This window comes from Rissa tridactyla, chromosome 8 (assembly GCF_028500815.1).
Source record: "Rissa tridactyla isolate bRisTri1 chromosome 8, bRisTri1.patW.cur.20221130, whole genome shotgun sequence".
NCBI classification, from domain to species: Eukaryota; Metazoa; Chordata; class Aves; order Charadriiformes; family Laridae; genus Rissa; species Rissa tridactyla.
This window is the reverse complement of record NC_071473.1, coordinates 22,507,723-22,522,296: the sequence shown is the minus strand read 5'-3', so window position 1 is coordinate 22,522,296 and position 14,574 is coordinate 22,507,723. Positions and strand designations below refer to the sequence as shown.

Sequence of the window (14,574 nt, the reverse complement as noted above, 5' to 3'; positions counted from 1 at the left end):
ACCTTCCTTAGCCCTTTCCATGGAGGAGGAGTATGTGACAGCAGCCCTGGGAAGGCTGGAGGGGCTGGTCCCAGAGGAAACCTCTTAGCCTACCACCCTGAAACCAGCAGAAATTGGCTGGTAGGATGGGGTGGCTCCCCTCAGCTGGTCACCCACCAGAACCCCCGACCGGGTTGGCGAGGGACGGACGCAGGGTACTTACTAATCTCCGTGACATGGGCGTCTTGTCGTCCTCGGGGAGGTGCTGCTCGAGGGCCAGCACGATGCAGTTGGCAATGATGGTCGCCAGGATCATGTACTCGAAGGGAGTGGAGAGGAGTTAAGGAGCAGAGAAGCAGCCGAAGATGTCCCCAACCTGCCAGCCCACCCCTGCCCATCTCGTTTCACCACCACCACCACCGTTTCGTTTAGCCACCACCACTGCTTTCCCTACAGGAAAACACACACACAGAGCCCAGATTTCACCTCCCGCTGCCCCCCAGGCAGGAGGGTGAAGCCCAGCTGGGACTGTTTGGAAACGAGAGAAGTGATGAGAACTGTGAGCCCTCAGGACCTTCCTCCCTAGAGACCTGCTGAGCACCATCACCTCCTTCCCAAGGCAATGGGACATTTAACCAACGGCCGTTGCTGGGCTGTGAACTCTCTTGGGAGTGAGACGCTGCTTGTGGTGGAAGCCCAGAAGACAGGCACAAGCATGAAGGTGGACAACCAGACTCTGACCAGGTTGGGCTTCATCTAGAAAAGTGCTTGGCGTGATCCCTGGCAGCGTCAGGGAGCGTGTCCCTGGCATGGCAAGCTGGTAGCCGGGACTGGCATGTCCCTGCAACGCAGTGGCCCTGCTGCTTGCCTTCTCTTTTCCATCACAAAGCAGCAGGAGATGGGGCTTGGAATTGAGGGTGTCACAGGCTATCGGCGGCCCCAGTCCTAGAGCATCCCTGACAGGTCCTGGGGTTCCGACCTGGATCAGCCCACCCTGTGCCCTGCGTTGGCAAGGCGGACGTGCCCTGGGAACCGAGGGTCCCTTGCCAAGCACCCCGCGGGTGGCAGGGTGACCACAGACAGCGCTGGGAGCCGCAGAGCACCAGGCTGAGCGTTTGCAGCTCAAGACACTGATGGCGCCTGGGTCTGAGCTCCAGTTCAGGCAGGGCTGAAACTCCCCACGGAGCCATCCCAGCTCAGCCACGCTTCGGTGAGACCCTGAGGGGTGGCGACACCTTATCAGCAGGATTTGGTTGGACCCTTACGAGCATCCTAAACCCTACAGCCATGTCTAGGGCCTTACACACCCCTCTCCGGGAGCAGCCCCCCCACCAGGACAAGTGGCAGGAGACGCTGGCACCTGAGGACCCGAGTGAGTGGGGAGGGGAGGCGGAGGAAAGGGCGGTCAGACACCCCGGGAAAGGCACTCCAGACTCAGCTCCCTCCTGCCTTTGGATTCACAGAGTCCGCCGGGAGCGAGGTGAGGGCACAGAGCTCCCTCCTCCTGCCTGGCCCACCGCCAAGCCCTGAAAACAAAGCACTTCCAAGCGACAGGACGGCCATATCTTTCCGACTTCCTGTCCATCTTTACCACCTCATTGCAATAAAAGCCCTCTTTGTCCTCAATAACTAAATGAGGTGAGATTCATCAGCAGGTGGCACGCCCTTTCTCCGCTCCCTCCGTGTCAAAAACCCACAGCTCCATTACTGTCACCACTGGGGTCAGCGGGCACCCTGGGAAGGGACTGCCACCTTCCCAAGGCTCATGTCTATGGAAAGGGGGGGTGATCCCACCTGGCATGGATTTGCCCATAAAGAAATCATCCAAGCCGGCACAGGGACCAGGACCCCGGCTGAGCCTTTCCCTACCACACTGGGCTTCTCCAGACCCGGCGGCTTCAGCTTCACACTGCTCAGGCCAGGAGGTGCCAAATGCCGGTGCCATCAGCCCCGGGAAAAGGGATGATTTTCGCAACTTCAGCTTTTGGCTGACAAAGCCACTGGCTACAGAGAGATGCCTTAAATCAGCGGCCCTGAGCCCATGGGCAAGAGAAGACATATCCAGGGCTGGCCATGACCATGGTTAACTGGAAACCATGAATTAACGCTGGCGGCAGCCACCCTGTGCATGCTGCGGCCTGTGGCAAGGTGGGAACAGGGCCGGACATCGGATCAGGTCCCCGGCAAGTCGACCAGGAGGGGATGCCAAGGAGAGCCTGCAGGAACCGGGATGGATTCAGCCCAGTAGGGAGAAGTGCCAGGGAAGATTAAGCCAAGGCATTTAAAAGGCCACTCAGTGAAATTAATGGTTGCTAAGTTAAAGGCAAACCAAGAGAGACCGCCGCGGAGCTCACTGCTGCGGGCTCAGACCTTGATGCCAGCCGGGCACAAATTGTGAGCAGCTCCCCGTGCTCGGGGGGATGCCAGACCCCAAAAGTTTTCATCTGAGGCTTCACACAAGTGAGGATTTGATTGCACGGCTCCTGCAAAAGCCACGTACTTTCTCTGCTTCCCACCTCTGCCCACACACTTCAGCTAATACACAGACTGCGGCACTTGGCCCCAAGCCACCGGCCTATTTGGGGTCTTTTGTCTCATTTTCCTGAAAGTCTGGGAGCAATTAGCACAGGCTTAAAAGAAAACAGTGCGTTAGCAGGGCGGCGCAGCCAGGTCCCCAGGCGCTAGGCACATTTGCCTAGATGAGAAGTGTGGGAACGGCGCGGTGAGTCCGTCTGTCCGCCCTGGCAGGGTTTAGCACTGCCTCCTCCCCGCTGCGGCCTCTCGTCCCCCAGGGGAAACACCCAGGTAGGAAAATTCCCAAATTTTCCAAAGCCAGCAGTGTGGGAGCCCTGCCCGGCAGTGGCTGGTGGGGGACAGGACCCCTTCTAATGGCTCAGCTCGCCCCTACATCTCCTTGCTGGGTCCAACATCTGGCTCGACAGCATAAGGACGGTGCACATCTGTCACAGCCCCAGCATGGGACCGCGTCCCTGCTCCGCCTCCAGGGAGCGCGTGGCATGTGGATCAGCAAGTATTAAGTCTACGGGAAACAGGGCAATCGCTGCCCTAAGCGGTGGCCTAAGCACGAGGTGATTCTCCGAACCCCACTGGCCCAGTTTTCTTAGGACCCGATCCTGGGCTATCGCATCTGGAGCTGGGTGAGAGCTACAAGTCCCCGTAGCCTCCAGCTGTGCCAGGTTTTGAGAGGCCCAGGGTAAGAAAACCCGCCCCAAGGGACAACGGGAACATCTGGCTGAACCGGGGGAAATTTTATCCACGCATTTGACTTCTGCCAAGCAAGCATCCTCCCAGCTCAGGGTTGGAGCCCACTGGACAATGCTCTATTACTCCTTTGTTTCCTCTCTCATTAGATGTCTAATTACACAACCTTCCAGCCACCCAAAACACAGAGTAGCACTTGCCTCCCTCCAAGCCCGGTAATGAAAGCCCATCTGCCTCCAGCCTTCTCCTCCTCCTTCGTCTGGCTTCTCCTGGAGGATCATTAGGGAGCTGATAAAAATAGGTTTTCTTATTGATTTATCTCCTTTACCCAATGCTCTCTCCCCTGCACCGTTGACTTGTTTCCTTAGCAACTCGTCCGATCCCAGAGCACACCACACCTGCAGCTCCATGCTTCCCTCCCGGTGCATTTCAGGTGGGGAAGGTGCCCCCCAGGCCACGGAGACACCCCCCACCAGACCCATGCCCCATCCCACCCAGAGCAGGCACTGCAGGCTAACGCCATGCCTGGAGCTGGAGCTCCTTGGCAGGTCTGGCAGAAGCTGGCAGGGAGCACCAGGGAGATGTCCAGCCACCGGTGGATCCTTGCTTCCAGCTGTGACTCCCCTCTTCACCTCGCTCCCTCCACAGCTGGAAGCCAAAACCAGCCCACCCAGAACACCTATATCGCTAATGCAGGGAGCGTGCCCAGCTCTAAGCCCTGAAGACGGATTTATGGTGCTGATGGCACATTGATGCAACCTCCCTGAGAGGCTGGGTGCAAAACAAATCCCTCCCTGGCGATGCGGGCTGGGAGCTGTGGAAAGCCCACCTCCATCTCTCCACTTCTGTGACAGTGCCTCCTCCCTGCTGCTGGGCAGGCAGATGGGGAAGGAGCAGAAGAGCCAGAGGAGTGAGGCCACGTGGGCATCTCCAAAAGGGCTCTTGAGGAAGCCTGCCTCAGAGGGGAAGCCTACCTCAGAGAACCATTGAGAAGACCAGGAACGATTTACCCCTCACCCTGCCTGCATCACCCAGCCCAGCCCCAACATCTAGAAACTTAAGTCTCCATTTCCCACCATTCCGCCGGCTTCCCCCAGGACCTGCTGCACGGAGGGGCTTTCCCTGCACGCCAGATGGCAATGAGAGGGAGCTTCAGTTCCAACATCCGTGGACTTTATCTTGCTGGTTCCAACTCCGCCACTGCTGCCTGCCCTCACACAGACCTTCCCACACTCCATCCACCCAAGGCACGACAGGAACAAAGACCCATCTTTTCAACATCCCATTCCCTAGGAGGCCCCAACCCTCCTCCTCCCCAGCAGGAAAGCCTCCTCTCCAAGGCTGTTTTCCAAGAGAAACCCAAAATGCCAAATGGAACACAGTCCTACTTCAACTCCAGGGTTCCCCATCCCTACAGCACCTCCCTGGCTTGTCCCCAAGGACACGGAGGGGGATCTTCCCCCAGCACATAAGGCTATCAAACAGCTGCAGAGCCGTGGCCCCTCAGAGCTGTCCCCATCCCTGGGTTCCACCACCCAGCGCTCCGGGCCCATCCACGCTTTGCTGGGGTTGACAGAAAATGATCTCCAGGAGGACAAGGTGCCAACAGATCCCCAAATGCCACGGCTTTGGAGGCGAGCCAGCTCCCGCGTGCCCGTTACGCCAAGCGAAAGGGGCGCAGGAGGGCAAGCGTGGGCTCAGAGCTGTGCTCGCAGCTCCGTGCAGCTCACAAGGGAGCACGCGGGCGAGGTGCTCAGGCCACCTAAATCTCACTATGCAGGCATGCCTCGAGGGGGGACCCTCTGCTTGTTATCTGCGTCCACAGATATTGCTGCTCCTGGCTCCAAAAAGTGGGCAGTCTGGTCTCTGTCAGGGGCTAAAGCGAAAGCAGTGTCAGCCAGGAGCCGGTGGGGGCAGAGCCTGCCCATGCCGCTGCCATCCCGTAGGGTTGTGGGGTGCCCGCCTGCCACGTGCCAACAGCTCCTTGGAGAAGCGTCTCCTTCTCCCCCACCTCACCCTGCGCTTAAAAAACTGGAAATCGAATCTCTCTCCTCTCCTCCTTTTTTTTTTTAAAAAAAAAAAACCAACAAAAAAGAACCACATCATGTGATTTTTCCTGCCTTAACATCAGTTTTTTAACTTTGGTTGCCACAGCAACAGGATGCAACTTGGAGTCACCATGACAACAGCTGCCTCTGTTTAAATTCACCATCTGACAGGCAGCCTCGCTCTCTCCGGCTGTCAAAAAAGATGGACCTGCCATTACACCTACTCGCCCCTCCCAAAAAAAAACAAAACAAAAAAAAAAACAAAAACAAAAAAAACCAAAACACATTTTAAAAATCTGATGAATGAAAGGTACAGAAAACAGCCTTGAAGGAAAAGAAAAGGAAGAAAAAAATAAAATAAAAAGAGGTGTTCTTGGGTAGTGGCAAGGAGGGAGCTGCCCAAGGACGGCACGACATGGCGCAGCTCTTCCCGCGAGGAGGCGAGACCTGCTGAAATCTTGGCTGGCCAGAAGCGAAGGCGCAGAAAACGCTTGCTCGGATGCGGCATAACGCTACCAGGGTCCCCGAGGGGCAGTGCCCACACAGCATCAGAGATGCCTGGGTTAAAGTGGGAGTCATCGCGTGGCAAAACGGTTCAGGCGCGCACCGGCGCGCATCCCATGGAGAAAAATCCCCATATGTGTTGGACCAGGGACACGCACCGGGGCTTTGTGGACATCCCGGCTGCTCTTGGCCAGCCCAGCACCAGATCTGGTCCTCAAAAGGGCTGAGATAGGAGAAAGCCCTTGCTGTAGGGAACAGCAAGGTCCCCAGAAGACTGATGGACATCCCTGTCCCCTGCCAAATCAGGGGGACGGGTACAGTGGGCACTGTGCACCTACAGCCAGAGGCTGTCCTTGGGGACATAGCCAGAGCCACGCAGTGTCATCTGGCCTTTCTGGGGCGGGAGAGGGATCTTATCCAGGTCAAATGTGATTAAGCGGATGAAGAACCGAGCAGATATAGATGAGTTGCAGCCCATCTCATGTGCTAACTGAATTGCGGCTTTCCAGGCAGCCAAACAAATGAAATCAGGGCTAAAGGCCTGGTCATCAGCAGAAGGAGAACAGGCAGGACAAGGCTTTGTTTCTGAAGAAGAAGAGGAATAGGTGTTCCTACAGCCAAACCGGCAGCTGCCTCACGTTTTGAGCAGGACCGGTAAAAAGAGCAGCTGCAGCAGAGGTAACGCACTGGGCTTTCCAGTGAGGAACTCAGCAAAGACCCGTCTCCCCACAAAGCTGCATCCCAATCCCAGTTGCTCGTGTTTCTCCTCCTTCCCCTCCATGCATCATCCCTATTTACACCGGGAAGCCAAACTGCAGAGGCTGCTGGTTATAATTATACAGTTACCCAGCAGATATACAGGCCTGAATCACCAGTTATTTTTAGCCCTATTACCTAGTCAACTGGAGCTGGATGAAGAAGAGCCTCCACTCCTCCCCGCGCTCCACCCCAGCCCCCTTGGCTTTCCTTCGTGCCATGCCTGCTCCGACCCGCAGCGCCAGGGACCAGCCCATCTCCCTCCCGAGGCCAGCAGCTCTCGCTGACTGTGGCCAAAATCCAACGCTTACCTCTCCAAACCACCCTCGCCCTTGCCCAGGAGCGATGCCACAGGCTCCGGGCCAGGCAGCTGAGATGCTCACACGTTTTTCCCAGCCCTACCAAAAGGCACCGGCTGCACGTGCCAGGCTACAACTACAAGAATGGGAACAACTCGCCTGGCCAACACCGCCAAACTCATCACCAAAAAACCTTTTCCATATCCCCAATCCCTCAAGAGCTCAAGGAGAGCGGAGGAGCTCCGGGGTGGATGAGTTTCCTGGAAAGAGATGGCAGCTAGGCGGGATGCTCAGCTCCCGCACCTGGAGCATGCCCGTTCCCAGCACTCACATGGGGATACGTCACTTACTTCTGGAAAAAAAAAAATAAAAAAAATGAAACGAACCCATCTCCCTCATGCATTGCAAATTCCAGGAAAGAATAACGTTGGGGAGTTTTTACCGCGCAGTGGTGAAGCTCTAGTTTCTAGGAGACAGCGGCTGCCTAGAGATGAGACATCACACGGCGCCGCACCAGCACGGGACCCCAGCCCACGCCAGGAATGCTGGGCCAGCAGCAGCGCCCCAGCTCTCCTTCTTGCTTTAAACGAAAGGCAAAGGCGTGAGGGCCATCCCACACCATACGCTGAAAAAGCACACGCATAATTTGGCATATTCTGGAAAAGCAGGCAGGCCGGCCTGGCCGCTGCCCTGCAGGGCTGTGAGCTGAGCTGCCACGTTCCCATCCTCGCCACCGCACCAATGCTCCCGCAGCCGCCCACCCAGCGGGCGCTGCCGGCAGAGGCGGATTTAGGGATGCCGTGGGGAATATGGCCTCCTCGAGCTGTCCCTTCACCCCCAGGTCACCCCCCAACCCTGAGGGCTTTGCGGCTCCCCAGCTCCTGCCTGGCAGAGGTTCAACCTGACGTGTTGGAGCTGCAAGGGGACTATTTGCCCGATGACGCTCAGCGGGGCGGGTGAGTGACCTGTCCTGCATCCCTGTGCCTCGCTGGAGGGTTTCCCCGAGGTACCTGTTGCACCAGACCCAGGCATCGCCGCTTGGCACCTGGGCAGGCTCTCTGCGCCCGCCGGAGGAGCCGGCAAGTTAACCAACAAGTTGCAGGGAGAGAAAGCGGCAGCGGCAAGAGCTGCATGTAATCACCACTGCAGAAGACGGCACAGGGAGGGTCCCTAAAGCCAAAGCGTGGCCACGCTGAAGTTTTTAGGCTCAGGTCCTCGGTGGGGGCAAAGCCCAGGAAGGGTCTCGGGGGGCAGGGTGCCGAACCCAGGTTGATGGGGAGCTGCGTGCTGCGGTGCTGGGCACCGGCCAGGGCACCCGGGGGCACCCGCAGGGAGGGCGGAAGGGGAGAGAAGCGCACGGGGGTGTATAAAAGGATGGAGGAGCAGGGGAAAGGAGCCAGGGGGGTCTGCATCCCCCACCCAGCCCTAGGAGTGGGGTGCTTGGGATAAACCTCAGTCCCTGGGATAAACCTCCGTCCCCTGCGCCAGCCCCCCAGGGGGCCACAGGGCACAGCCAAGGTTTTCAGCATTTCCCCTCTGCCGCAAGGAGGGGGGCAACCGGTTCCCAGAGCCACAGTCGGAGGCCGGGGGGCTGCAGGGCGAGGACGGCTGTGCCCCTGCCAGATGCGATTAGCAGCAAAGGGGGCACGTGCAGGCAGGCGCAGGAGAAGACAAAGCCACTGCTCAGCAGGGACCAGAGATTTGTGGGCTCCCCGGGGTCTATCCCCAGCAGGATGGGTAAGCTCTGGGCAGGGTGAGGTGGCAAAACTCGTTGAGACATAGAGGAAAGGCCGTGACCCCCCCACCCAGCCACACACACAGACACACACACAGATACACACACACACGCACACACAGAGAACACCCTAAAGCATGCAGGGTTTAACCGGGATCAGAGTCCCCCTCCTGGCCAGCACAGGGGGCTTCCAAATCCAAGACTGAGGAGGGACCGGGGGGCTCCCCGCAGGGAGAAGGGGCTCAGCTCCCCACCAAGGGCACCAAGCAGAGCACAGGAGGGGAAGCAGCAACAGGGCGAGGAGAACATTCCCTGGGGACGGGGGGGACGGGGCACCCCTCTCCGCACGCCGAAGAAGAGCAGAAGGCAGGCACTTACCTGCCGGCTAGTGCCACACGCACGTGTCCTGGGCAGCCACCAAGGCAAATCCAGGGAGCAAGGGGGGGGCTCGCAGGGGGCGCAGAAAGGATATGGCCAGTCGATGAGCTTCTTGGCATATTTCCTGACTATGTTCTCTTCCCCAAAGAGGAAGAGCGATCTGTTGACGGTGAAGCAGTTCTGCCGGACGGGGATAGGGTTGTACAGAGCCATAGTCCGGGCTCTCTGCGCTTTGGTTTGCTTGAAGGCTCCTGGGGTCCCTCCCGCAGGGGCAGGAGGTCCTTGCCGGCTCCTGTTCTGATCGGAGCCCCCATCTCCGGAGCCCAGCCTGCCGGCCACCGCCTCCCCAAAACGAGCCATCCTGGAAGAAAACACACAGGTGAGCCAAAGCAGCACCACCGAGGTGAATGGGGGGGGTGGGGGGGGAAGAGAAGAGGGAGGGGGTTGCGGGGCGCAGTCCCAACCACAGCCCCCTCCTCCTCTCCGGATGATGCTCAGCTCCGTCTCTCCTCCATCCCTCCGGGGGAGCGGGGACCCGCGCGGAGAAGGAGAGGCGGCAACGCGTGGCACCGGGCTCAGCGGCACGGCATGGTGGGCAGCTGGCTGCCTCCCATGTGTGTCCCCCCCGCCGCCAGCCACACGGGCAGCGGGGACGGCAGTGACCCGTCCTGCGTGCTCGGCGGAGGCCGCAGAGGCACCTTCTGCCACGAAGCAAGGGGTTAAACCCAGCCACATCCTTCCCACCGCTCTGCCTGCAAACCCAAACCAGCGCTTTTTAACCTCCTCCCTTTCCCAGCAAGGCGAGCCCGGGGACTGCCTGCCGGGCAGGGAAAAAGGCTGGGATCCAAGTCCTTCCATCCACCCCGGTCGCAAAGGAAGACGCAATTTGGTACAGCACCCAGCGCAGCGGAGGGGAGGCCAGGGGAACAGGTTGCAGCGTGGTCCAGCCTAGTTGGAGCCAAGTGTCCAACTCCCTCCTCCCGGCTCCATCTTCAGCAGCCTGCAGGAGCCCGGCCACCCATCCGCTGGCTCCCGGGGGCAGCGGGCAGGGATGGCGGGCAGAACCTCCGGGCAGGCACCGGCGGCGGCAGGGATGCTCGGCCCTTTGGCTGCCAGGGCAGGAGCTCTCAAAGGCGACGCCGGCTTCCCGCAGGAGCCGGGGCCACGAAATTAAAGGCTGCCGGCGCCTCTGCAGCTCGGGGACAGCTTGCTTTAATGAAGTCAGTGGCAACACAGGCGCACACAAGCGCGCACACACGCACGCACGCCCGGCTCGCTCCCTCGCTCCATCCAGTGCATTCTTTTGGCAAGCACGGGAGCTGCCGCAAAGGAAAGTCAGAGGCGAGGGGAGGGTCTGAAGGGAACAAAGGCAATGGGGGAGGCCCCCACCCTGCAAGAAGCCCCCACCCTGCAAGCTCCCCGCCTGCAAGAAGCTCCCCCCACACACACACGCACCCCCCAGCCCCGGCTGCCGAGGGCTTTCCAGCACATGGGTGTTCCTAGGTGAGTGGCTAAACTGGGGCGGGGGGGGAGGTAATAGGGGGCAAAGGGGGGGGGGGGGGGAGGGAGGGGGCTCTGCCTCCCCCCTGCCTGCAGGGCAGGCGAGAGGCTCACCCCATCTCATCCCGCACCGAGCATCTCCCCAGCCACATGCACCCAATCCCTGGGAAACTTCGGGGCTCCCAGTTCCCTGCCGGAGCCGCCCCGATGCCAGCGGCTGCCCGGGGAGAGCCCTGCTGCTCCCCGTCGCATACAGATGAGCCTCCTTAGCACACCCCCCACACCACCACCCCCTCCCCAACCCCCGCCTCGGTATTTTCTTTTTGATGCTTGATGTTGGCCAGAAGAAGCAGCAGCTCATCGGAGAGGTGTAAACAACCCTGGCTGGAAGTGTCCCTGCAGCGGCTGCCACGGGGGAAGGGGGGGGGGGGGGGGGCGGAGGGGGGTGGCCCTGGGGCCAGTCTGGCATTGACCCCGCTCCCCCCAGCCGTCCCACGGACAGAGGACCAGGGACCCGACCGTGGAGGCGAGGGCACAGCACCAGCCATGCAGGTGCTGCGGGCACCCAGGGATGCGCGGGCTCCCCTGGGCTCTGGGTGAGGGTGCTGCCTGCCCACCCGCCTTTGGGGGAGCCCACCTGGCCCTCTTGCACACACAGGGGAGACGCAGCTCCTCAAGGGCATCCCCAATGTCCTCCCTACCCAACAGGTAGGGCACCAGCCTCACCGCCCAGCACACCCTGACACCCTGCGACCTGTTCACACGTAGGATCCCCCGCCCTCCCCTTTCAACCCCACATCCAAAGGGGTCCCCCAGGGCCTTCAGCGCTCACTACCTGCCCTTCCCGCAGGAAGAGTGCCCACAGCTTCAGGCAGTGTCACAAGTCACCCTGTGTCCCCTCAATGCTCTTCCCCTGTCCCCCCTACCACAAGCAACCTGCTCTACAAACAGCAGCTGCTGCCCTGTCCCCCCCGGATCTGCTGTGCAGCAGCCAGGAACACTTTGGGCATCTCAAAAAAAAAAAAAAAAGAAATTAAAAAAAAAATAATCAAGCCCTTAATCACATAAATTGTTAACTCATTTGGACAAGGGCTGCTCCCTCAGCGCAGCCTGGCAGCACCTCACCACAGACTTTCCCACCCTGCAGGCGCTAGTGTGACCAAATGGCCATGGAGCTCGCTTTTCAGCACAGGCTTTTACCGGTGCATGGCCAGGAGCCCTTGGGCTGGCTGAGTGAGGAAGGATCAGGCCCTCCTCAGCAAGATAACAGAGGAGTGTTTACAAAAAAGGTTGCAGGATCATTCCCCCAACCTCAGCCAGACACCGAGAGCCCACCAGCTCACCACGATGCCCATCTGCTGCATCCCTACTTGACTTTCCTTCTCCAATTAGCCTTTAAACAGAGGTGGGTGTTATTGAGGGGTTTCGGCAAGCCCCCCAGCTTTGCCACCGCCACACTGCAGCACAAAATGGAGCAGGGGTGGGTAGATCCCTCCCGAAATGCTTCCCAGGCCACCAGCCGACCCCAGCACAAGCCAGAATGACCCTGGGCTTTCATTCCACTAACAACAGGCAGCGAGGAGGCCACGCCAGCTACCAACTAATTACAGTCCCTTCGATTCATTCCAGGCAAGACGCTGCCCTAAACGAATCAATTATGATTTGTGGCTCATCCCCTTTGCCTCCTCCTCCTCCCCACCACCACCAGCGCAGCATCAGGAGCGATGCCACTCTTCCCACCTTCCAACCCTTTAAGCCACCGTTAATTAAGCCCAAGGCTGGGCTGATTGCCAGAAGCAGATCCTCAGCCCCGCAAGAGCTCCTGCCTTGGCTCCCCCCTGGCCCCCCCAGCTCTCTCCCATCCCTCTGAGCCTGCAGACAAGCCTCCACCCAGCCTAAACGCTCAGGCTCTGGCTGGTACCCAGAGGCCGAGGAGGATGGGGAAGGCTGGACCCAAGCGCTTCCCCTGCATCCCCTGCCCCGCTCAGAGGCATCATGGCTGCCTCACCGCTCGGTGCGAGGGGCTGAGGAGGAGGAAGGCAGCATTCCTCCTGTCCCCTCCGTCCCCCAGGGATGCCAGCCTTACCTGGACACCTCTTCTGGGGCAGCGGGTTATCCCCTGCACCCAGGGGTTCGCTCTCAGCTCTACTCTATATTTGCTGCTGCAGAGCAGAGGCGCAGGATGACCCCGCTGGGAGCCTCTCTCCTGCTCAGACGGTGCTAAAGGATGGGATATTTATGAGAAAGCAGCTCCTTAAGAGAAGACTGAAAGAAGAAAAAAAAACAAAACGTCTCTGGCTATGCCAAGAGATGCAGGGTCGGTTTCCCAGGATGTTTATTGCTGTTCTCGTCTTGACCCTCACCCCAGCACGCTGGGATTGGTGAGTCAGGGAGAAGCGTGGCTGATGCCCGCATGATTCAACATGGCACGGAGATTCAGAGCCAGCTATGTGGGGTTGGTTTAGGTGTTTTTTTGGGGTTTTTTTTTGTGAATGAAGGAAGTCCAAGAAGACAGGGCAAGAGCGGGTGCTGGGACAGGAAGGCGCTTGGGATGCGCTGGGTTTTGCAGAGACGGGCTAATTCCCCTCCGCATGCTGATATTGCCATCCAAGCCGCCTCCTTGCTTCCCCCCTCGCCCCCCCCCCCACCTTCCCAGCCATGCCACTACCCCTGCACGGTGGGGCACCGGCGTAGACACTGGGCTAACCCCTTCCCAGGGGAGGGCCAAACCCTCCCCATCACCTCCAGCACCGCCTCCGCCGCAGGCCGGGGCCGGTGCGCCCGGGCTGCCGCCGCTCCGGCATTGCCATCTAGCGGCGGCTGCCCCCTCCCTGCAGCCCCCCCGCGCCGCTCGTCCCAGCCTCCGACAGCCGGCTGCAGTCGGGGGGGCGGGGGGGAGCCGAGCCGAGCCCCCCCCACCCCCGCCTCCTTTGCCTACCCTTCCCGTGGGGCGCTTTGCGGCAGATGCACAAGCGTCCCCCCCGCTCCGCGCAGCTATTGCATCCCTTCGCACGGCTCAGCAGCCTCCGGCTCACCCCGGGCGACCCAAAATCTCCCACCTCCGTATTGCTGGTTACAGGCAATACCGTTAAAAGCATCCTCTGCCGAGCCCCGGGTCGCTCAGGGAGCCGAAGGCTGCTCCTCATCTCGGGGACAGCATCGGGCAGGGGACACAGCCCTCAGGCAGCCAAGGCAGGGTCTGGAGTCAGGGGACAGGCTCTGCTTCGGTGACCAATAGTCCCAGGAGCTCTGATGGGCTGCGCTCATCTTAGAAAGTGGCTTTTGGCACCCTGATTTGATTTTATTTTTTAAATAAGGCTTTAGTTATGCTGGGGGGGGGGGGGGGGGAAGAAAAAAAAAAAACAACTAGGATCAAATGAGAATCATCTACGGTGCTCTGGCCAAATTTCAAATTGGGACTGGGTAGCTGTGACTCAGAAGCATGTTTATAACCATGCAGGAATGGAAGTTGTTTTCTTTTTTTTTTCCAGGAACAAATTCATTACCTGCTGGATTACGAAGAGATGTTTTCCTCATTTGCCAAGCCAAGCACCTCTGCAGCAGGGAGGCAGAATCCCCGGGCTGGTGCACCTCACCCACGGACACCCAGGATGCAGGGGGAGAAGGTCCAAGCAGCTCCAGGATGGCATCTCCAGAGGAGGGCGCCACACCTGATGTTCATCTGCGCAGATGTTAGCAGCTGTGGTATGGTCCACGACAGCCCTGTTGGCACCTCTTCTGCCAACAGAGCCTTGGTCCAGGCCCGAAAGCCTCAGCTGCACTGAGGTTCTGCACTGCCTTGCAGCAAGGCAACGCTCACTCGAGCCAGGGCAAGCGTTTCTTCTCCGCTGGCTGCTCACTTTTTTGGTAGCAGCCTTGCCCAACTCGGTGCTCTCCACACCTGCTCGCCCCAAGCTGCCTGCCTCACCGGGACGTGCCTTCCTCAGCACTAAAAGCAGAGAGGAGCATCGTCTTCTTGCAAAACCGCCTGGACACATCCCCAACACAGACCCGAAGGGCTGACTTCTCAGGGTCAGCGCCGTAATTTATTCACCGAGAAATGACACAGCTGGAAGACTGGTGAAAGCCAGCAAATTTCACACCGAGCTACAAACGATGCATCCGGATTTAAGCAACTGCCACTATTCCACCA

The 14,574-nt window shown here is 59.4% G+C and overlaps 1 protein-coding gene across 1 annotated transcript in view; it reads right to left on the bottom strand.

Annotated features, from left to right (window-relative positions):
• The window catches only part of CACNA1E (calcium voltage-gated channel subunit alpha1 E), a 98,799-nt gene extending 89,518 nt beyond the window's left edge, over window positions 1–9,281 (bottom strand). Inside the window, exons 1-2 of the mRNA XM_054211798.1 lie at window positions 9,016–9,281; window positions 203–308 (exon numbers count right to left, since the gene is read on the bottom strand). Coding sequence (XP_054067773.1) covers window positions 203–308; window positions 9,016–9,281 — 372 coding nt within the window. The remainder of the gene's footprint in view (window positions 1–202; window positions 309–9,015) is intronic.
• Window positions 9,282–14,574: the final 5,293 nt, after the last annotated feature.